We start from the raw sequence: 22,695 nt of genomic DNA, 5'->3' as shown, positions 1-22,695 counted from the left end.
AAGCTAGGGTTGCGAAAATAAAAACCAGCTTAGTGCCAGTATTTTCGTACTGGAGTTTGTGAGATGGGTGAGTGTGTGCCGCATAAATTTAACTTTTAATGCTCTGCGTACGCGAATGTGTAAAAGATTATCTTTATTGGCCATTAATTCATATTTAAGCTGGTGCGGCAAAAGAAAAAGGCGCCATTTTCCTCAGCCCTTCATACTTTTCCTACTTTTTTATATTTTTTGTTTGAAAATGTTTGTAAAACACTGGATTTGCGAAAGGATAAAATTATGCTTTGTAAAACAATTAAGTGACATTATTTATGGCCTCCTCGAGCCCACCCTTCTGGCAAGGATACTCGTAATTGCCTTCGAGCCTTCTCCGGGGGAATTGCCATGTATTTATGAACTCCACCTAATGGTGGGTCCCGGCGAACAACAAATTGTCTAAATAGTCTGGGGATTTTCCGCGCAGGAAGTGATTATTTGTTCGGTTTGTCGGTTAATTAGCGGCTCGAATTTGAGGCGGAAGTGGAATTTACAGCGGGAAGATTGGGTACATCTCTAGGTACTCCCAGGGGAGCTTCTCAATTTGTTAATAAACCCGCATCTGGAGGGGGGATCAAAGGAATACATTGCACAGAGCACAAAACACCATCAAATCTACACAAATCGGACACAATTTCCATTCAGTGCGCTTCCCTCAATCACCGCACACAATTTGAATACTCCTCTAAATTTCAATCGAATATCCCGCAGTGCCAACAGCACTCACTCACTACCCATAACAATATCAATATTCTATTTTTACCTGAGCCACTTCACTGACAACAAAACCCCTTTAGCAAATTTACAAATTTCCGCAATAAACCAAATAACGAAAATGAATACAAAACATTTGCAGGAAGCCGGAGAGGAAGCCTTCGTCGAATCCTTTGCCAAAAGCAGAAAGCAGCAAGCAAGAGCGCAAAAAACGGGATGGAAAACTGCTGACATATGCAGGATGGCGGGGCCGAAGGACGAAGGACGAAGGGACAGGCATTGGCAAGTCCACAAAAGTTCGTGGCTCGATGACAGAGTTCCGAGTAGCAAATTTCCCAAGTTTGAAGTGAGCAAACGCGACTTTCGTTCTCCGCTTCCGCCGCTTGCTTTTTCACCATTTCCCATTTTCCGGGGTGGAGTTGCCGCCAATTTGATTCTCAAGTGAGCAAAGCAGTTTCCATACCTGGCCCAGATATGCGGGATAAATGAACGCCCCGAACATGGCCCTTTAATAGATAAAAAGCCAGCTTTTTCCAGCTTTCCCGCATTTCCCGCTTTCCCCAGCTCTCGCTTTGTTGCGGTAATGAAATTTATTAGATCATTATACATACTGCCTTCGTGCCGAGCCTGGTTTCGGGTCCCACCCACAATTTGTTGACGTTGATTATCATTTTCAAGTTCTGACTTTTCATTTTCAATTTGAGGGAGCCACAAAAAATTGCTGTTTTCCTTTTTGGGCCCGTCTTTGTCTTCGTGGCAGTTATCTGGGCGTTGCCTCTACACATTCTGCGGTATTCCTTGCTCTGTGGGTTTATTCGTCTCTGGCATAATTTAACTTAATTTCTGGCACAAATTCGTAATTTGCATTAAATTTATTGAGTCTAAAGGTGGAGATGGAGGCTACAGCCACATCGCCCACCGCCTGTCGAAGCAACTCGTCTCGAGAGCTGCTCAAGTTCAAGTTCCTGTCCTTGCTATTAATAGACTCTCATCCACCAGGAGTTGTTCCGCTTCATTCCCTTGAGGACGAACGGGAACTTCATCTATGCATAATCAAACCACATTCAGCATGCCTGACCCTTACAGGGGGAGGTGGCGAGGAAAAATCTGCGTCGAAAATGATGGCGGAAAATCTGCGTGGAAAATGATGGTTGCATATGGGGCAACTTTAAAATGAAATTGACAACACTGTCGAGTAGCTGTCTACCCGCCTACACTCCTGTCACGCACGCACAAAAATTACTGGGGGGACCCCGGAAGTTGTCAGACCCCAGAACTTCGCCCACCGAGTACCCCCTTAAAGGAAAACAATACGGAAAATCCACACGCACCGGAGTTTTTCTTTTCTTTCTGGGGAGTGTTGAAAATTCCCGCGGGAATTTTCATGCCTCCTTGTCTGCAAGAAATTCGCTTAATAACTTTCCCAGCCAAGCCTGGGGTGGGGGCGGAGCGGGCCACCACCCCCACAGGTACATGGCACACGCAACCAGACAGTAATTTGTTTTAACAGCGCCTTTTAAAGATATTTACAGCCGGAGCAGGACACAGTACCGGCTCAGTCCTGGATCCTTGGCAGCCTGCTGTGGCCGATGTCGCTTCATAAATTACCAGACACGCGGCGCTAATATGGCGCAACATCCATGGCAAGTACTTGCCACCTGGACACCAGGTCTATGGGACACCTGGACGGGGCTAATGCCAAATTCTGTTTCGACTGTTCACGCTGTTGCGCATAGCAAGGATATTGGGTGGCTTTGAGTAGGGGTAGAATGAGGTGGAATGCCACAAGTTGCTTTTCATTTAAGCAGCCCGGGGGCCAGTAAGTGCGTCCAGTGGCCAGCACTTGCTATTGGCAGGGGACCTTCGGCAGGGAGCTTCTTTCGACACTTGGAGAAATAATAATATTTTAAGGACACATTCTTAGAATTCGAAATTCATAATGGTTTTCTTACGTGTTAAAGAGCTCTACAAAATATATTACTATTTTCTTTTCCTAACATTTATTATTAATTATTTTCTGGATAACCTTTTTTCCAGTGCACCCTAAAATATTTATGGCCCGACGGGGATATGAAGTCATGTGCATGTCCGAGTGCGAGGGCAAAATATCAGTCGAGCGGGCGATTTATGAAGCGAACCCAACTAGCAACGGCGATGGTTATAGACAAGGTCCTGCCGGAGACCGAGACCGACACTGAGTGCGATGTAATGCCATAATTCAACCAGCAATTGCTTTAATGCGACGGGCAAATCATCAAAGCCAAGCCTCGATGTCAAATGCTCGTATCGTGAATCAAATACAAATGGTTCGCCGCCACAAAACTAAAGTCAAACTCCCATCGAGAGCGGGGAAATGAGAGCGAGAAAAATGGCAACCGCCAAACGCCGTAATAAAGCTCAAAATAAAATCAATTACGCTCGATTAACTGAAATAGTTACATAAATTACAAATAAACCGAGCCAGGAGTCGAGGACAATTGAAGCGCAAAGCCCACCCAAAAAAAAGACAGAAAACCCCACAACAAAAAAAAAGGAAAATTCTGGTGGCTACAGAGACCGCGTCGAGATAACTATTAACATTAAATAAGTAAGGGAAAAAATTTCCGATTATTTTCCGCAACATAAAACAAAAGACAACAAACAGCGGAAAATTGGAAGGGGAACAGACAACAGAAGCCTTAAAACAACACTAAAGGACTTTGAGGGGGCCCAGTGCCTGGTGAAATAATAAATAATACCATTTGATGCTCAAAGCCGGAGACGCATTTAAAATGAACAAATTTGCGCTCTTGTTTTTTGGAAATGGAACCAGGGACTGGGCTCTAGTCGCTGACATTTTTGTTGTTTGCAACTTTACGCGCAATTAATCTAAAACAAATTCGTTTATAATTTGGCAACAAGCACAAAAAAGAATCCTCCAGCGATAATTTTAAAGCTTTAAAATAATCAAACGCTCCGAGGGGGCGCTCTTCCGTTTCAGTCCGTTCTGTTCGCAATTGCGATTGTCTACACGACGAGCGCGTAAATTCAATTGGCGAAGACAAATAAACGCTGCCAGGAGCTAGGAGTCAGGAGCAAGGAGCAGCCAGAGACCGGAGATGTCGATAAGCAGTCAGTGTAGCTATATAGCTTTAGATCTCAGATCCTTGCAGCAACAATAGCCACAGACACAACAACAATGAGCGAGTCTAGTGTCCCAAATCCTGCTCCAGGTCCTGGTCCCAGTCCAGGTTCAGGTTCAGGTCAACAAAGCAAATGGCTTTAAATTGAACGTAAAGCAATTGAAAACGAATGTCTGGATGTGCAGCCGCCCAAGGAAATGGCGCTGTAGCTCTGTCACAATGCTCGTAAATTATTATTTAATGACAGGCCAAATTGAAAATAAATTTAAACCTAATAAGCGTTGAAATAAACGCGGTGCGGTCCAAATAAATTGAGCTCGCCACTCCGCCGGGCCCCTGGATGGGGTTGGAAAATGGTGTGTGTGTGTGTGAGAGAGAGTGAGTTGGTGGAAAATGGTAGAGCATAAGTTAAATGGCTTTTATATTGATATTGGCGTGTGTCGGCCTAGAGCTTTCCACCAATGAAGCTGGCCGGCCGGGTCAGTGAGCCCGGCTCAGTGGGATGAACACACGGCTCGATAAACAAGGGGAATGTCTAGATTATGGCCATTAGCATCACAATTGCCTGACCTCTAAAGCTCCGTAAACTCGATTTGGCTAACAATTTCCGGTAGGTGACCAGAAGACCAAGCCAAACAAGGAGTGGAGGAACTAGAATCCTTGTTGTATATGGGAATACCCTGGAAAGGCCTAAAACAGGCTTACAAACAGTATAATTTCCAATAATTTTGTTGTTCTATTAAAAACCTTATTAGAAATATTGTAAACAATGTATGCACTTACCTACGAGTATCAGAATTTTGTAATTTAATCATCATAAATGTATTTATGTAAATATTATAAGAACCGCTTCGAAATACTCACAAACCCAAACGAATAATTTAAATGCCCCCCGTTCCTGCGAAAGGGTATTAAAAATCATCAATGGCAACGGCCCGGAATTCGTTGCCTACTTTTCGGCGCCGCTTAATATGCTTGACCATTGCCATCGTTTGCCGGCTTTAACCCATGCATGCCCACCAGTGTGTGTGCGTGTGTGCGTGTCCCCTGCTGCGTGCATGTGAGTTGCGACATCGCTGCTGTCACAGAGAGATAACGGTATTATGCTCAATGACAACAGTCCCCACCTCCCCACCCCCCTTTGAACAGGAGGAGAGGCAATCGGAGGGATTGCACAGAATAAGGGTTGCGTCCTGTCACCCGCCTCTGGGGCCATGTTAAGCGCCCCTGCCGGCCACTGAAGCGCTCGATTGGCCAATTGCCTTAAACAAATAGACCAACAATAATGCCACTTGCCATCGGATACCAGCCTGCCCTGCCCCCACCCAGATCCTGCTCCTGCTCACCTGCCTATGTGCATTTCCGGCTGCACCTGCAAGTGGAATACCATCGATGGACAATTGTAAATTCTTTGTATGCGGTTGCTAATTTTTTATCTGTTTGTTTTTCGATCCACTCCAATATGTTTTCACTACGTGAGCTTTGTTTGCATGCGGGTTTTCATTGCCGTGCATTTTTTATAAGTAATTAATTCCACACACAAAAAAAAGAAAGCGGAAACCAGGCTCGCAAAGAAATAACGGCATAATTGCCAGTGGTCGGATCCAAAGCCGATTTCTATATGTTACGATCCGACTCATTTGAAATTCAATTTGAAAAGTTCAGAAGAAGCCCGCATCGCCATGCCATAACTCACAATTTACCAATCTGTATGCTCGCTTTGAATATGCAATTCCCCTCCTATATACATATGTATATTGATTTTCATTCGCATTGGAATCAAGGAAGGAGTGTGGGAGTAGAAGAAGGTTGTGGCAGCAAGCAGTGGAGCTTCGTTCTTTGTTTTATTTGGCATACACTTTTGTTAAAGTTAATTTACAAAGCAAACAGCCAGCTTAAAAATACAGAGCCAGGACCTCGGATCGCCCTCTCTCATTTAAGGTTCCCTCTACAGAGCAGCGAAAAAATAAAATAGTTATCATACAACATAATTGCCTGGACGCGGGAAAAAAAGCACACATTGCCCAGTGGGCATAAAAAATATGAAGGCAGCTGAACAAATATGGTCCATTGGTGTGGCGAGCCGGCTAAAAGTTTCCCACTTAGCGGGAAAAAAATCAGCTAGGCTCGCGAAAACGCACACTCTAAAGGCTTAAAGATGGCCAATGGGGGGAAAAAAAGTCAGTCAATTGGCATTGGCAACACATGTAGCCATTACCTAGACAATAAATACCCAAAAGGGTGGCTTAGACTCCCCCGAGGATATCCGAGGAGCTTACAAAATGCGTACAAATTAGCCAGTACAGGCCACTTGGCCAGCATCCCATCGCTGGCAATCACCAAAGCCAAAAAGGCAGACACAATCATTTATGGCCGGCTTAGGCCCAGAAGTCGGCCAATCAGCCCGAATATCCCTCCCTGCCCTCTGCCCTCGCAGACCCAATCACCAAAGCGTGTCTTAACATAATTTTTCTTATGCTTTAGAGCCGCCCTGTCCCAGGACACACACAGACACACACACAATGGGGCAGTGTACAAAAAATTACATTTACGTGCTTCCAATGTGTAATTAAGGATTATTTTGTGCTCAAGTGCCTGCCACGGCCAACTCTTCTCTTGAGGCCGCTGCCATTGTCTAGGCCGTGGCAAAGTAAATCAGTTCAAAAGGCCAAGCTGCGTGACTTTTCGGAAGCCAGAACAGTTTGTTTTTGTTGCCTGCATGGAAATTGACTAATGACCCTGGCGGCTCTCAAGCTATGAAACCCTCAGGCCAATGGGCCGAGTTAGATTCTACAGCATCAAACTCTTTAATTATATGGGTTAAGTTGGCCAGAATTCCTGCACATTAATTCCCAGGGGAAGTTTTGTTACACCAGAGATTTCTTCGAGGATCTTATCAGCTCCAGACGGTCACTGGAGATTTCATCTTAGGATTGGGAGAGATTATTAATTTTAATTATATTATACTGAATGTGCTAAATGTAATCTATTATATATAACTATAAGAGATCTTGGTTTTTAATGGAAAATTAACTGCGAGACATAACCCTATGAATTAAAAATTATTTGTACACAAAAAGTAGTACTTTATGGTTCTTAATTTCACGGCTTCATTATTAGTTAAAGTACTTAAACAAATAGTTTCTTTTGTAAAACATAGAACGTAAGAAACTCCTAAATTTAAATCAACTTAATACATCCATAGAGAAACCCTTGATACAAACTAAATAACTTGTCAAGTCTTGCTGCAGCTTACTAATGGGGCCCATCCACAGTCGAACATGTTGGCCGAGCCGCTCGTCGAGCAAAAATTTCATTTGCCACCAACTAGTGGCAACATGCTCGCAAACATCATTTGCTGGCAAATCTTTGAGAAGCAAACATGGCAACGGACAACGACAGCGCCACTTTTTTTGCACTTTAATTGCACATTTGGCAATTAATGTTTGCGCCTTTGGCTGGAAAATAAAGTTTTCAATTAAAATAAATAAATTTTTTTGACATCTTAGAGCTGCTCTATTAGGTGTTGTCGCTTCAAACGTTTGCTTCAAATGATGTTCGTGCCAACGTTGCAATCCATTGTCGAGCATGTTGTTGCGAACACAAGCAAGATAGAATGATTTCTATTTTGTTCGAGCGGCTCGACGAACACGAAATTTGTACGCGAGCACTAGCACTAACGGTGAAAATTTCGTCGAGCTCAACATGCTCGGCCAACATGTTCTACTGTGGATGGGCCCCATAAGTCACAGAAATTTCATTCCCTTGAAAATGAGCTAAACATATCCCCTTACATATTGCAAAATTTTCAGCGGTTTATTGCGTGCGCTTAATGGGTTAAGTTCGTGAAATGCTGAGGGGCTGGGCAAAAAAGGGGAAGCCGGGGCTTAGGACTGTTGCTGTTTGTGGCTCACACTCTCTACCTGCTTTCTTATGCACACGTCGTGCCACTTTGTTGCGATAGAGTGTGGATCCAGGAGCCAGGATCCGCAGCCAAGAGCCGGGAGCCGGGAGCCAGGAGCTCTCCCATTGAGCCCCCAGCTTGTGTGTTATGACACGTTCGGCCGGCTATCCGGAGCGGAGCTAAGCTGCGCTGTGGTGCCAAGCCCGGCAAATCCCATAGCTCGATACCTGACGGATGTCTAGATATGTATGTAGCTGGAGGGATGTGGACAACGGGGCGATGTTGTTCGTGTACGAACAATTTGCATTATGCACAGTTTAACATGCAAAATGCCACTGGGACAGGCACTCCTGCTAGTCCTGCGTGCAGTTTGTCAAGGTCCTGTCGTGGTCCGAGGAGCCGGGCAGTTATTAAGCAAATTCATTCCGGTCTAATCAGGTTGGTCAAACAACTTTAAATTGATTTCGCAGCGAAAACGGGACAAAAAAAAGGGACAATTTTAACGGACAATTAAAATTTACGCCGCAGCGACAATGATAATGAGATTTTTAATAACCTCGTAAAGCGTTCGTTCGTTCGCCGTCGCCTTACTCTCCGCCGAGTCCGGTTCCGTATCCGGTTAAGGCGGTGACAATGGCCACGACGAAAGTTAAGAAAGCCGGAACGACATGCGCGGGCTTGCTGCTTGGCTGAGTTGGCCAAAAGAAGTAGCCAAATAACCGCGAGCAACAATGTGCGGCTTGGAGGAGCTTTCCCACCCCAAGCCCTCTGGCCAGTTTCCTCCTCCTCCATTTTTTTTTTTTTTGCATCGTTCGGCTTCATGTTTTTTCTGGAGTCACTGGCTTTTTGTTCTTGGTCGTGCAGCAAGAAACGGAAGCGCAAAGGCAACGGCAGAAACAATTAAAAGTTTCCGTTGGCACTTGCACTTCCTGGTCACTTTTGCCCGCTGACGGCACCATCTTCTATGCATGGCCAGCTCGTTCCTGGTTCCTGGTCCTTGTCCTTGTGCGTGTGTGTGAGGGGATTATCCTGGCCGTAAAGTCCTGCCTCCTTCGATACAAAGTGAAGTTAATAAAGCCGTTGATTGCCCCATGAAATAATTAACTGAGAACGCAGCGTAGGGCATCCCCAATTCGAACACAAAAGTTCAGCGATCAAGCCCTTTCGTTTTGACTTTTGTTTGATTCTCGCAACTTTGCCATTTAAGCGTGAAATGAGATTTTTTCACAATCTTAAACTAATATTTGGTTAAGAGGCCACCGAAGATATTAGGCAGGAAGTCAAGCGGCCTGGAACTTATTTGCTTAGGCTGCAAAGTTGACCAAAAAGCAAATTGAATTCGTTGCCATGTTGACAATCGGCAAATTTAATTCAGTTTTATTATGAAACGGTATTAGATATATCCGAGAAATAGGTAAATATTAATATGAAGCTCATAAATATGTGGCTTAAATTAAGTGCGGTTGGATAGCATTAGCTCCCCAGGGTTTACTTAAGTCTTTCCCAGCTTAAATATCACACATACGCTCCGCGGCAAAAACAAGCCAACAAGAGTGGACGAGCAATGGAAGGCGCTCATTTATCTGGCCAAAGCGCAGAATGCAAGCCAGCGGCCATAACTCATTGGTTTGGGCCAGGCCATCACCCCTCCGCATCGGTTGTCAGCGCCGCAAGTGTTAAATGTGACCACTTAAGAGAATGACAATAGTTTTTAACTTGGCTAGAAGTTTTGGCGTCACCGCAAAGTGGTTTTAGCGCAAATCTCGCTGAGCGAAACTTTCCACATGCGAATATTATATACGTTTCTATTTTTGTGTGCTGATCGGTGCCAAGTCTGGACCGCGGCAATTGCATATGTCGGGGTAGCAGCCAGTAGCAGCTGCCAAAAACTTGACGAAATATGCTGCTAATACCCGGAGCTGCGATGGCCAAAAATTGCCGGCATTAAATATGCATGTGACCCGTGCCAGTTGAGCTCTGTGAACCCAGAAGGAGAGTGGTGCTGCGTGCCACAAAATGCTGCGAGTCACAATTTCCCCGCTCATGGTCATCGGTGACGGCATCGTCATGACCAACAACAAACACCAGGGAGCAGGAAGCAGGAAGCAGGACATAGGGACGCAGGTCATAGGATACGGACACGGATACAGATGCGGATTGGGAGCACGGACAGACAACGGAAGCGGTATTTGGTCGGAACCTTCCGGTCCGCTGACTGTAGCCGACATTTTGCGGTCACTTTTCATCTGTCTCTCGTCTCTCCTTCAATTGCCAGAAATTAAATTCAAATTTTTACTGTGCCACACACACACACACACACAGAGTGCTCTCGCCCATGATATTTCAATTTCAATTTCAATTTCATTGGGTTCACTCGGCTCCTCACTGCTGACAGACAGGTTTTGGTTGGCATTGCTTTCTGATTGAGCTCGAGGTTATTGTTCATCGCCGGCATTCCCTAATGAGGTGAAATTGAACGGGGTATAAAGGGTTGAATGTTGTTCCCGGTCAAATTAATAAAGATTTCGATGCGAGAGCTAACCCCAAGCTCTGGCAATGTGAAAATATATTGCATTACGACCTCCGACCCAGCACACATTGCGTATACACAATGTACAGAGTATGGCAAACTTGGAAGGTTGCTGGCTGTTAAGTAATTAATTATCTCTGCCATGGATTACCGGGCTGGGCAGCAGGAATTACATATGAACAACAACAAGAACAACAACCAGACAAAGCAGGAAAATATATATCGAGTGAAGCATACAAAACAAAAAGGGAAAACTTCCGCTTAAAATGCTTCAGTTCGTAACAGAGAAAAATTGCATTCAACACACATGGAGAGTGGAGAATGCAAATACCGAAGGCTTACTGCTGTTCCCACGTGAAACTGACTTTTTCGTAAAAGCAGACATCATTATCATCAATATTATTACTTTTATCAACATTATCGACCGTGTAATCATTGAGCGCAGCAACATTAACAACGATGGCCAATAAAGCGAAGCGTGTCGGAAAGAAAGCGAAATCGAGCGGGTAAATATGAAAAGAGCAAACGGAATTATCCGAATATATATTCCGTAATGCGCTTCGACACTGTCCGAGAATATAAATATTAAAGGCAGAGGCCAGAGGTTGCCTGGCAACTGAAAACTTTAAGGTATCGATGGCTCCATCTCTGTCGCAGGACTCGCATAAATATCATATCTAATAACACAATCAGGAGTCGCCTTCGCAGTGCATGTCACTTGGCTGTCAGCATAAACCAAACACGACAGCCAATCCCCGATGCCAATCCCCACACAAAATGCTAACTGATCTCAACTGATTGCGTGTCAACATTTCGCCCCGGCTCCTCTTTTCTTTTTTTTTCTGCTCCCGAAACAAAAACAGTCCCCACATGTCAATATTTATCAGAGATAACCCTCAGCCTTCAGAACTTTCACTGCCTATTATAATATATATATCGGTGGGTGAGTGGGCGGCAGCGGGAAAAATCAAAACAACAGGGCTCTGTCTGACTGGCTTCTTACTTTTTTGTATTTTTTCACATTTAATATAAACACATTTAATTTATACAACATGACAGCGACAAGATTCTGGGGCTTAGATTGACGAGGCATAAGCAGATACGCAGATACCGAGATACCCGAATCTAAAGGCTGCCTTTCAGCTCGAGCTCTACGCCCCCGAAGAAATGCGAGGGATCCGAGGGATCCAGACATTCAGGGATCCCAAAATGCAGGACTCAGAGGGTTCCAGGGATCCAAAGGGGAGTGGCTTCCACTTTGGCGCATACCTTAAAGAACTTGCAAATTGTCAGCATATCCTGTGACTGTGTCTGTGTCTCTGCTGGGGTGGGTGCCCGAGTGCCTTTCTTTGTGTGTTTTTAAGTTTGTTTGACATGACTCGGAGTGCGTGGGTATGGGTGAGTATAAAATTGGAAATACTTTGGGATTATATGCTGATTTAACGCATGGAAACCGGGCCAAATCTTCAGGGAAGGGTGGAGAATGGCCCAAAAGCGCGTGTGTGTGCTTGGTCTCTGTGAAATTGAGCAACTGATAGGGCAAAAGTTGAATGCCACATATAGTATGTACCCCAACCACTCCTATTTGAATATAAAGACAAGTTTCTGTTGGCTAAAGTTGTGCATTAAACAAATTAATGCCATAAAAATCGGTACAGCGGCACACAAAAGTTTCTATTGTTTGTTTTGTGTTTTTTTCGGAAATATTTTATGTGCTTTGCTTTTTGTTTGTTATTGAAAATAAACCAAATTTATTAACAATAAAACTAAACTAACTAATCATAAAGTTCACTGGGGCGCCTAAGAGCAGGCCATAAACCCATAGCCAAAACTAAAAGTTTTACTCCCCCTCAACCAGGCCACATCACGTATACGTCACGTTGTCCCACGACAAAGCCCATATACCGGCAAAGGAGTACAAAAATGTAGTGCACAATTTGTGGCATATGGAAATTGCTGCCATTTTAAAAACCAAATGAAATTAAATCTCTTGTTTTCTGACCGGCACACACACACATGCATATATTTGTTAAATAAAACCCTGGCCCATTCGGTCGACATGGAAAACAATTAAAAAAACATTTTGTATATTGCGGCTCTCATTCGGTTCGGGGTTTGGTCTCGGTTTCAGGACACTCTGCCTTGTTACTTGTAATTGAGTGGCTTTTGCAGTTCGTTTTGGATCATTATTAGTTGCCGCACACACGGTACAAAAACCGTCAGCAGCCGCGAACTGATTGCAATGCTGGGACTTCGAAGAGGTAGTGATTTTATCGCTGGTAATGAATTCAATTGAAAAGTTTCTGTCCAACGCTAGCTCGCTCGCTCGGTCTCTCACATATTCAAACGGAGAAACAGAAAATCAATCAAACTTTTCCATCAATATCCATTATAGCCCTCGGGTTAGAAGGCAAGGCGCGATTTATTGCGCTCAGCCCGGCACAACGGCACTCTTTGCTGTCGCCTGAACTTTGTGCAGATTGCCGTCATTGTCAACATGCATTCGATTGCAAGACGGCAGCACTCCACCGCCCACCGCCAATCTGCACGCTTTTCTCACTTTTCCGGGCCCGTGTGCCATGGCAACTTCATGAAATCCTTTCACACTCACGCTCATATGCTCATACGTTCGTGCGAATGCCCGACAAGTTTTTATTGCTTCGGCGTGCTTAAAAGTACCAGCCAAGCCAGAAAGCTAGGAACTCTAAATTGTTTTTCCATTGCTATGCTAGCTGCTACCATTGCCTGTTGCCCCACAACAAATTGTATCGAATGGTGGAGCGGCTTGGAACAAAAAAGCAGAAAGAATCCCCTGGCCCAGACAGGACTCACTGGGTACCGAGAGCTCAGCTGCGTAACGGATGCGGAAACGGAAATCCGATATTATTGCGTTTGTATTGTATTAGGAGTGCGTCCAAGTCCTTCTCTGTTTCCCCGCAGACTGTGCAGGTGTCCCTGCGCCGGGTATTGCTGTCCTGTTGTTGATGGAAATTGAAATGTCATATTGGCCCGGCTTTGCATCTGATTCTGGCTTAGACGGCACCACAGTTTTGCGGCCACGTTTGCAAATATGAAACTGGGAAAAAGTGTGTTTCCACTTGAAAACGAAATTAGAGATGGGTGAGAGCCAGCCATGGAAAAGTGGAAGTAATCCGAGTCACTCGCTTGATCTTTCAACTCGAAAATGTCTATTAGAGAGAGTGAGTCTAGAAAAGGTCTTAACAAAGGTGTAGAGAGTTGCGTATTGAATTCTATTTAAGCTTAGGAATGATGGTAGCTCTTGAAACAACATCTAGGGAAAAGTTTAATCCACAAACCAAATATCTATACGTTTAAAGTATAAGAATTAGTCAGACGACCGAGTCTGTCTGCATTTCATTTAATATATGTCCAGGAAACGTGATCATATTACCATCTATACATTTGACGGAAACATAGCCGACTTTTATTGCCTACACATTATATTTTTGGACTCGGACAAAAGTCAGCAAACAAAGAAAGATTGAGCAGGACACAAAATGGCGGGCACAGAATGTTATTTATTGTATCTCAGGTTGTCAGGGCGCTAATAAAGTGCCAGTGCTGGAGGGGAGAAAATCGGACTTCGTTGTAGCTGTAAACATAACAAATGCCCCTTGGCGACCAACTTTGTTTGACCAACTTCCCGTCTCCCACTCCCGACGGCGTCTATTTGGCACAGGTGCTGTCAGATCTTCTCCTGCTCCTCCTCAAGTTGCACATTTTTATTTTCTAACGAAATTTATTAAGTAGATTTAAGGAGGTAGGGGACTTTTGCCGGAATATTAAAAAGATAATTGCCGGGGGTCTGTAAGGAAATTAGTGCCAGCATAATGGGCATATTTCAAATTTTATTTATCAGTTTGAAAATAGAATAAAAATAGATTGCAGGCTGTGGTAATTATATTTTCCACTTAAGGACATTTTGGGTGGAAGCACCATTTGCTGGCAGAACGCGTGTTAACTCACATTTGACTGTGCATTAATTTGGCCAAGAAAACAAAACAGTTTATGCTTTCCATGTATCGGGGCCAAGTGGAGGCCAGTTTATCATGCATAAATAACCGAGGAAATTGCCATTTCGCAATCATCTCGATCTAATTCCATCAAAAAATACCCACAACTGCTTAATTTATAACTGCACACAGTCAAGCGGAGTCAAGTCGAATAAGGACTCTGCTCAGAGGGACTGGGAAGCAAGTAATCTACAACTTAAATGAGTTTTTGCCAGTAAGGCCGTGTGGCAAACAAGAAGGCATTATAAATAAATATCATTTAAAATAAACTGCCAGCTCTTGACTAACCTGTCTGCACTTTGTGCTGCCACTTGTCACTCCTCCTCCATCCTGCATCCTCCATCCTCCATCCTCTATCCAGGATCGAGTTGAGTGCAATTTGAGACACACTCCAGAGCCAAAGCATTTACAATCACATCCACACTCACATTGCACATGGCTCTGGCTCATTTAACGGCTGCTGTGCTGTGTAATTACCCATTAAGCCGGGCCAGAAGACGGCAGACGACTGCCTACTTTTCACAGTAAGTAGATTTCGGTTAGATTGAAATCGTGTGCATGCAAAATGCTGCCTGCCTACGTAATGCAGTTAAATGTGCTAAATAAAATGCCGACTCTCTGGCAAATGCATGCAGTGGCATAATTAGTTTTAAATGAAGTCGGTGTAGCTTTATTTTTTTCTCTCTCTCTCTGAAAAACTATTATTTATGGAGGCTAACTTTTGCCCCTCGGAGGAACCTTCAGTGTGACTCCTAATTGAGATACCAGGAGCGCCAAGGAACCACAGCTTAATCACACTGCACCTGCCTTTCCACCTGTTTGTCAGCTGCCAGCGAGCGGTTAAGTCAACGTCAAGGTGGCAACTGTCATCCTGGGCCAGGACATCGCAGTCCTTTGGTCGCCCGCATTTTGACAGTCTGGCGAGCGAATGTCTTGCTCCGCAACATTTAATCAAGTTTGCTGCTCAGCTGTGTTTATGTCAAGTGTCTATTTGCCTATAACAAACAGACGAGACACTTTGCAATTTACAAGGCGACATTAATTAAACAAATAAAGTGCAGGTGGCAGCCCGGAGGACGACCGCAGAATAGAGCTGGAAAAGGCTGTAACCACAGAGTTGGGTCGTAAGAAGCGACAAATTCGAGAGCACACACATGAAGTGTATGTCCTGGCTGTGCTTAATGTTGAGCATTTGCCACAGGGACACAGGGTGGATGTTCACTCCCAGCTCCTTTTTTTATGTGGCCTACTTACCTCCAAGTTTATTTAATTCCTCGGCCTGCCTTTTGACTGCCAAGGGGCCATAATTGAATTTTTTACGCACGCTCATTTGTGTTTGCGTTGATATTAACAAAGCAGTAAGCCCACAGGGCCCGCTTTCTGAGTAAATTTATAAAAAAAAATAAAGCACAAAACGGCAAAGAAGTCAGATTCAGGCAGGCCTGTCAACTCGCACACGTCCTGCAACTGTCTATCAATTATAACGTGACGGCTACGCAGCTCTGCCTCGCTCGCTCCTGCCACCGCCTTTCGCCACCTTGCCGCCTCCTCCGCCGCCCCCCCCTTTGACAAGGACATGAACTTTATTTGAATTCCTTGGGCGTCGTTCAGTGCGGTTCCCAACCCTCGACCCTCATTGGGCACCAGTTAAGTCACTCACACGAAAAGTTGCTCCCAGCTCCTTTTCTTTCCTTTCCTTTCCGTTCCGTTTGCTTTGTCTGTTTGTTTGTTTAGCAGGAAATTAAAATTTGCTCAAAAGTAGCAAACATAATGAGACTTTTTAATGTCTATTAAAATGAGACGTACGTTAACTTTGTCGGCAATTTCAAAGTCTCAACTGCATTCAAATAGGTCCTTGCCCAAAAAGTGTATATTTAAATATATATGTTCAAGGACCTTCATTCCTTTCTACATCAGCAGAAAGCATTAAGTGTTGCATGAGAACTTTACTAGGCCTAACGTAACTTTAAGAAACTGTCGTTTTTGCTGGTTGGTACCTCTAAAATATCATTACTTCTGGGCTCAACAATGTGGCATTTGTTGCAGGCAGCCTGCACTAATTGCAGTTGCTGTTGTCGGTAGCGTGTCAGCGTCCCTTTTCGTACCCGGATTCCCCCTTGGCCAGGACCAGTTCTAATAACGGTTGCAGTTGTTGCAATTTCCGACAAAATCTCGTTGCTCCGTTTTGAGCCTTGTAATTTGCCTGCCTGGAAGGGAAAGTCCTTCCTCTCCTGCAGAGGCTCAAACACTGCATACCCACCCATAGACACACACACAAATATCCGTATGTAGGACTAGCTGTCGACCCGGCTGGCACAATTAAATATTAATTTGAGAGCAGGGAGACCAGAGACCAGAGCACAGAGCCCGGTCTGACCAATTGCCTTCCAGAAATTCCCCCGCCCTGTTAGCCACTCAAAATGCTTAAGGAATTTGTTTCAATTTTTGTATAATTTATTAGCTAAATACTTTTAGTTTTTGGGGATTTGGCAGGAAAGTTTCGGACTCGACTCCCAATCACCGCTTACTGCACAGCCAAAGCCGTAAGCAGGGGTATGCAAGCCGCTTAAGTCCTTAAGTTTATCAAGATCGGTCCAATGCCAAGGACTATAGCCAGAGCCATAGCCAGCGACTCATCCTGGTTGTCCTGGTCAATCTCAATCTGACTTCGTTCCCAGCGATTTCCCCGCCATTGTAGCCGACCGGCTTGCTGGCATGACAATCATATTTACGTGACCTGCATGTATAATTAATTCCTGGCGCTCGATTCCTGCATGAAGGCAGAGTGACTTAGGCGAAAAGTTTTGCCAAAAATTATACACAAAGCAACACCGAACGGAAAAGCAACAGCAGAAGCGCAAGCAGAAGCAGAAGCAAAAGCAGAAGCAGATTCAGAACCAAAGACAAAGTCGAATTCGGACGAGAGGGACTTCCTCTTTCATCTGCGTGCTTGACTTTTTGTTTCGTAAGCAGTTTCTGTTTGCCTTGGCTACTTAACTTTTGCTGCTGAGATTTGGACAAGCACCCACCCACGCTTTCCCCTACTGCCATTTCCCGTTCCACTTCCTCTCCGAAAATTAAGCCTTGATAAGTTCCTCTGAGAGAGACAGACACACCGAGACACACAAAGGACGAAGGACGCTGGCCAAGATGCTGATCCGATAATTAAGTCGGCCATTTTGCCAGCGAACCTTGCGGCTGCTTTCATATTAACATGTAAATATGTCATTTATTATGCCTGTCCACTTTGCCAGTTCATGGTGCAGTCGTGGCTATAATTAGTTTCGAGTGGAGCCTTTTCATTAATGCGGCTAATAAATGAAAGCCTTCTGATTATGGAATGCTATTAATAAGCGGAATCAGTGGCAACCAGCAACTCTTTTATTCATTCCCCTCTCTATCTGTTATTACTTTATTCTCTATATGAACCCCAAAAACTATCAATATATAGAAGGTATAGTCATCATGGCGGCACTGATAAACGCGGACCCATTCCCGGGCTGTGTTTATTTTTATTGCATAAACTACCGGGGGAAACAACTACAAACACGGCACAACCAAACACCGTGCTCCACATAGTAATAGTAGTTTTAACCCATTTCCACCGCCGACGACTGCTCATTATGACTTTGCGTTTAATGGGCAATAAGGGCCGTGTTTTCCCCCACACACACACACACAGTCGATTTCCCGGGGTATTCAAGTGCACAGCTTAAGCATAATAGCCCTGGCTCCTGGCTTCTGAATCCCTGGAATCCTCAATCCTGAATCCTGAATCCCCACGTTTCCAGACCCCTCCCCCGCACTCGCTGATGGCCGTCGCATCCTCACATTAAAATAAATATTTGCGCTAATCTGTCATTTGTCGCTCCTCGTACCCTCGGGCTGCTGTCGGTGCTCGGTCAAATATCCCCAGGTCCCTGGGCAAGCTGCCCGCGATTATAATTAAAATTTCATATTGATAAGCGGAAATTTCCCCTGGATGGCGTTGGATATAAGTAGTAGTTGAATGTGGCCAAGTATGTGCAGAGAAAGCAATGGGTTTAATGCTTCAGAGTGGGCAGCCAAGTACCTTGGAAACTATACATGAAGGTTATAAGTACATTTTATTTTTTATTCAATTGCTTTAAGATAGTGCAAAATCTAATTTAAAAAATGATTTAATGTTTACTCTGCTCTCTGGGTCTGCTCGTGTTTTTCTATAATTTCCAAATTATGTTTCAGGTGCAAGCCCAGGCACAACTTTTAATTGGCTTCGCCAACTCCTCCAGGACCAAGTGGGAGTGCTGGTAATTAGTCACAGCCCCGCGCAGCATCTCCATTTGGTTGATTTATGTAAAATGGTCCCACCGACCGGTCTACCGGCTCATCTCATCTCGCTCTCCCAGCTTGGCATCCCCCGTCCACTTGTCATAAATATAATTTTATTGCCGCCCAGCAAAAGGCGGCAGCAGCAGTGACAAAAGTGCGCAAAGTGTTTATGCTGGCGTGCGTTTGTTTGTGCTCGGATATTAATAATATATTTTTCCATGGCTCAGCACTAAAGCCGAATGCTAGATGCTAGATTGGAATAGTTTTGGGATCTCCGAGGCGAGAGGGAAAAAGCTGTGCAAAGTTTTTATTGCCCTGACACCCGCTTCATTCTAGGTGGCGGCGGCACCCTTTGACCCCTTGTTTTCCTTGCCCTGACCTCCCCCTTTCCCTCATAATCGCATGTTTGACGCTATAAAATCAATTCTTTATCTCTCGCCCACCGAGAGAGTGAGGAGTCTCCGGCGTCAGCATCAGCCATAGTTCCATCTCTCCAGCTCCATCGCCAGACCAGCGCCTGGTGCGTGTCATAAAAACGATTTGGCCCCAGAGCGACCCCACCCTGAGCATAAAAATGATATTACGACAAGTGTTGTTATTAAGGCCAACTGTAGTAGTCAGCAGCATCCACCGAGAGTTCTTCTTCTGCCGCTGCCGCTGCTGCTGCTTCTGTTGATGAAAGCGCCAAGGCAAAAGGGGAAAGACGCACGCCCGTTACAATGGCAAGATATATAAAATTTAGCTCAAATGGCTTTGGCAGCTCTAGCTAAAGTTGCCATTTATATGGGACACTGTGTCCCAGGGTGTATGTGTGTGTGTGTGTGAAGGAGGAAAAACAAAACAAATTGAAAAGCTCACATAAGCAGGCGATGGCACCGATGCGGACAACAGGGCGTATGATTATTGCGAGTGTGAAACAAGCGGAGACAACCATAAGCGGTTGTATGAATATACCCTAAGATCACAGTTGACTAATGAAGGGTAACAACAATTTGCTACATCAATTTGTAGTCTAATTTCTATAGATACATTTCTTCAAATCTTAAGCGACTTCAGAAAGTTTTTGAAAGCTAAAGCCTATACAAAGAGAAAGTGAGAATAGAATTTCAAATATATGTGCGTTACTCATCTTGCTTTTTTATATTGTCTTCAGCAAAGTTGTTATAAATTTATTTAAAATGTTACATTTTAACAACTTCCTCTGCAATACATACTATGCTGTTCTGTCTAAAAAAAATTATGTAAAAATATTACATGTTACCTTGGCCCAAAAACTTATTTTACTCAAAAGTGAGTTCTAATTTATAGGGGCTGCCATCGAAACCCCTTACACTGAAGCATGAAATGCAACTTTAAATTAGTGAAATAACCGCCGAGTGCAGGACCATGTCCGTTTGAACATTTAATCAAAAAGTTCCTTGGCCAGGATGGGAAGGAAGCAAGCCGACGGCGTGCAGCGAGCAGTAATAAAAAAGCTGTCGCCCAGCATGCAAATTTGTTTATTATGTTTTGATAAAGCACACAGGAAAAGCAAAAATAAAAAAACAGAAAAATAAAAACAAAAAACAAGACCGTATTTGACCAACATGAATATTTAATGCAGCCGCAAAAGAAAGCACACAAAAATTGGGACAGAGGCAAATCCCTTTCAGCGCACTCGGACGGACTCCAACTAATAACACTGTCAACGTGGTGCTCGCATTGCCCGCCTGATAGCATCCCCCACCCGCCCACCTCCATTCCAACCCCCCTCGGGCAACACACATCGCTCTACGCTCTACGCCCATGGAAAACCCATGCAAATCTGTGTTGACAATGTTTAGCAGGGAAAACAGACACAGGAATACGCATGGAAATCGCATGTGGTTAGATATACCAACCGGAAAACCGGAGTGAGAAATTAAAATGGGATCTCTGTCAGTTAGATACTTTTAGCACATTTGAACTGCATATTTCCACCGAAACCAAAATCTGGCGACCATTACACAAATCGGAGTAGCTGCAGTAGCCTGCAATGTCAGAAGAGGTGTCTGTCCAAACCACAGCTAAGATTAAAGCACTTTGGGGTTTTAAACGACCACAAAAATAAAATTAATTCTGCAGTTAGGTTACTTGTTTATGAAATTAAAAATAATGTATGAAATTAAATTAAAATTATAAAAAAGTTAATAGAATAAACTGTCTTTGATATAAAGCTGCATGCTCATCTTACCTATCATACTTAGAAAGTTCCAAAGTTTTAACCAGAATTACTAAAACTTGTATTAATAAATAAATTATTTTAAATTTTATGTAACTTTTAAATAAAAAATCTATCTTTAAAGAAAAATTTCCTTTAAATAAACCCCAAGGTAGTGTATCTGAAAGTTGAACACAGTCTGTTTGAATTCAGTAAAACAATTTCATATATATTTTTAGATGTTAGCCAAGCTGCTCTGAGCTAATCCAAGTTAAAGAAATTTATTATCTTTAAAGCTTCTTACTTTTATATTTCTGGGATCACTGTCAGCTAAATATAAAACAATTTGTATCTGTGACACATCTCATCGTAACACTTGCCGTATTGATATCTATACTTATGCAATTCAAAGCATTGAGCATTTATTTTGTCTAAGGAAGTGCAAGTAGCACCTGCAGCAGGTAAGAAAAAGTGCTAGACCGAGTAAATAAATGCGGTTTTTAAGCTGCGAAAATTGTTTTTGATTGCATTCGTGCAGCAAATTGCATAAAATATTGAAGAGTCTGTGGTGCAAAAGTCGATCTACGTGCTCCATTTCATTTCGGTGTGCTGCTACTTGGGAAAAACTACCCGAAAAACCGAACTCTTTTAAATTATGGCCCTAGTTTCACATGTGATTTATGCGTCTTTTGAAGCACGAATGCATGCCACACCATGGGGCTTTTGGCCGTATGGAATTAATGAGAGCCAAGCCACACTCTGGGGCCAACTTGCAATTGGTATCTCAGTCTTAGTATATGTATCTAAGCTTGTATATTATTTTTCTCATCTCTTTCTCTCTCTCTCTCTTAGACTTGACAGCACTTTAATTAGGTTAACGCAAAGTTTGACAATCAGCTAAGATATCGATTTGATTTTAATAAGTCGGCGACAGATACAAAATGCAATTAAATCGTTTAGTCTGCGACCTGGCTAACAAAAGTAATCAAGTGGCCCTTGTTAATTGTACTAATTTAGTGCAGACAGTGGCTAATTAAGATAAATTAACTGCATTAAGTACGGGTTTCATTTTTAGCCGGACCACGTGGCGTATACTTGACCTGTAACCACAGTACCAAAAACAGCAACAACTCTACACCAGCAGCAGGTCACCACAACACCGATAACCAAACGCCATTCTGCTGCCAATTTCGTATAATTTTCCAGCTGATAACATGACTGTCTGACTTTCGCCAGCATCCAACTGCCACCTGTTTGGGCCAAAAGAACCCCCTTGCTGCTTTAGCTGGAAATGCAGAATGGTGCAAATGTAATTGCACCCGGCAATATGATTCGATAAACGAGTTTGGGAGGGTAATTTAAGTTCTGCTCTTACACTGGAGTATCTAACTTAATCAGGGGTATCTAAAAGATTTTTAGACTTATCTAAGGTTTATATACTAATAAATAAGTTTTAAGAAGATAAGTTTTCGTCAGGCATTAAGAAGATGTGTGAGGCCTTTTACAAAGAAAACATTATATACGATGATTTTGGTAGTTATTTTGCTTTTGTTATTAGCTTCATCAATATAATAATATTCTCTATTCACGTCAAAAGCTTAGAGCTAGTATAAAACATTATTCCATATGAAAAAGAGGGAGATATGATGTATGTATATCAACTAATAAGTTAATCGTATTTATACATTGTAATTATAAATAAAATTTGATAAGGGAAAACTTTTCCAATAATATAAAGATGATTTTAATTTCACCCTTACTTTTATTCAGAGAGCATTTAGAATAGTTTCCGTTTAAAGAAGGTTTAGATTAGGGCTTGCTTAATTTTTCAGCAAACAAACTAATACAATTTTCAAAGCCCAACAGTA

At 43.4% G+C, this 22,695-nt stretch overlaps 1 protein-coding gene across 5 annotated transcripts in view; it reads right to left on the bottom strand.

Moving 5' to 3' along the window:
* The window catches only part of side-VIII (sidestep VIII), an 83,980-nt gene extending 69,136 nt beyond the window's left edge, over positions 1-14,844 (bottom strand). Inside the window, exon 1 of one of the 5 annotated variants that reach the window (XM_086828033.1) lies at positions 14,626-14,844. Coding sequence is in view for 1 of the 5 variants with exons in the window: in XM_086828026.1 (XP_086684152.1) it covers positions 14,626-14,743 (118 nt within the window). In the remaining 4 variants the exon portion in view is untranslated. The remainder of the gene's footprint in view (positions 1-14,625) is intronic. The other 4 variants (XM_086828026.1, XM_086828019.1, XM_086828032.1 and 1 more) reach the window with 4 other exon arrangements.
* Between the last annotated feature and the right edge of the window lie 7,851 nt (positions 14,845-22,695).

The sequence above is a fragment of the Drosophila serrata genome, unplaced genomic scaffold (assembly GCF_035046125.1).
Source record: "Drosophila serrata isolate PLE 108 unplaced genomic scaffold, ASM3504612v1 contig_184, whole genome shotgun sequence".
NCBI classification, from domain to species: Eukaryota; Metazoa; Arthropoda; class Insecta; order Diptera; family Drosophilidae; genus Drosophila; species Drosophila serrata.
Note: the sequence above shows the minus strand (reverse complement) of the source record. Positions and strands in the feature narration are given on the sequence as shown.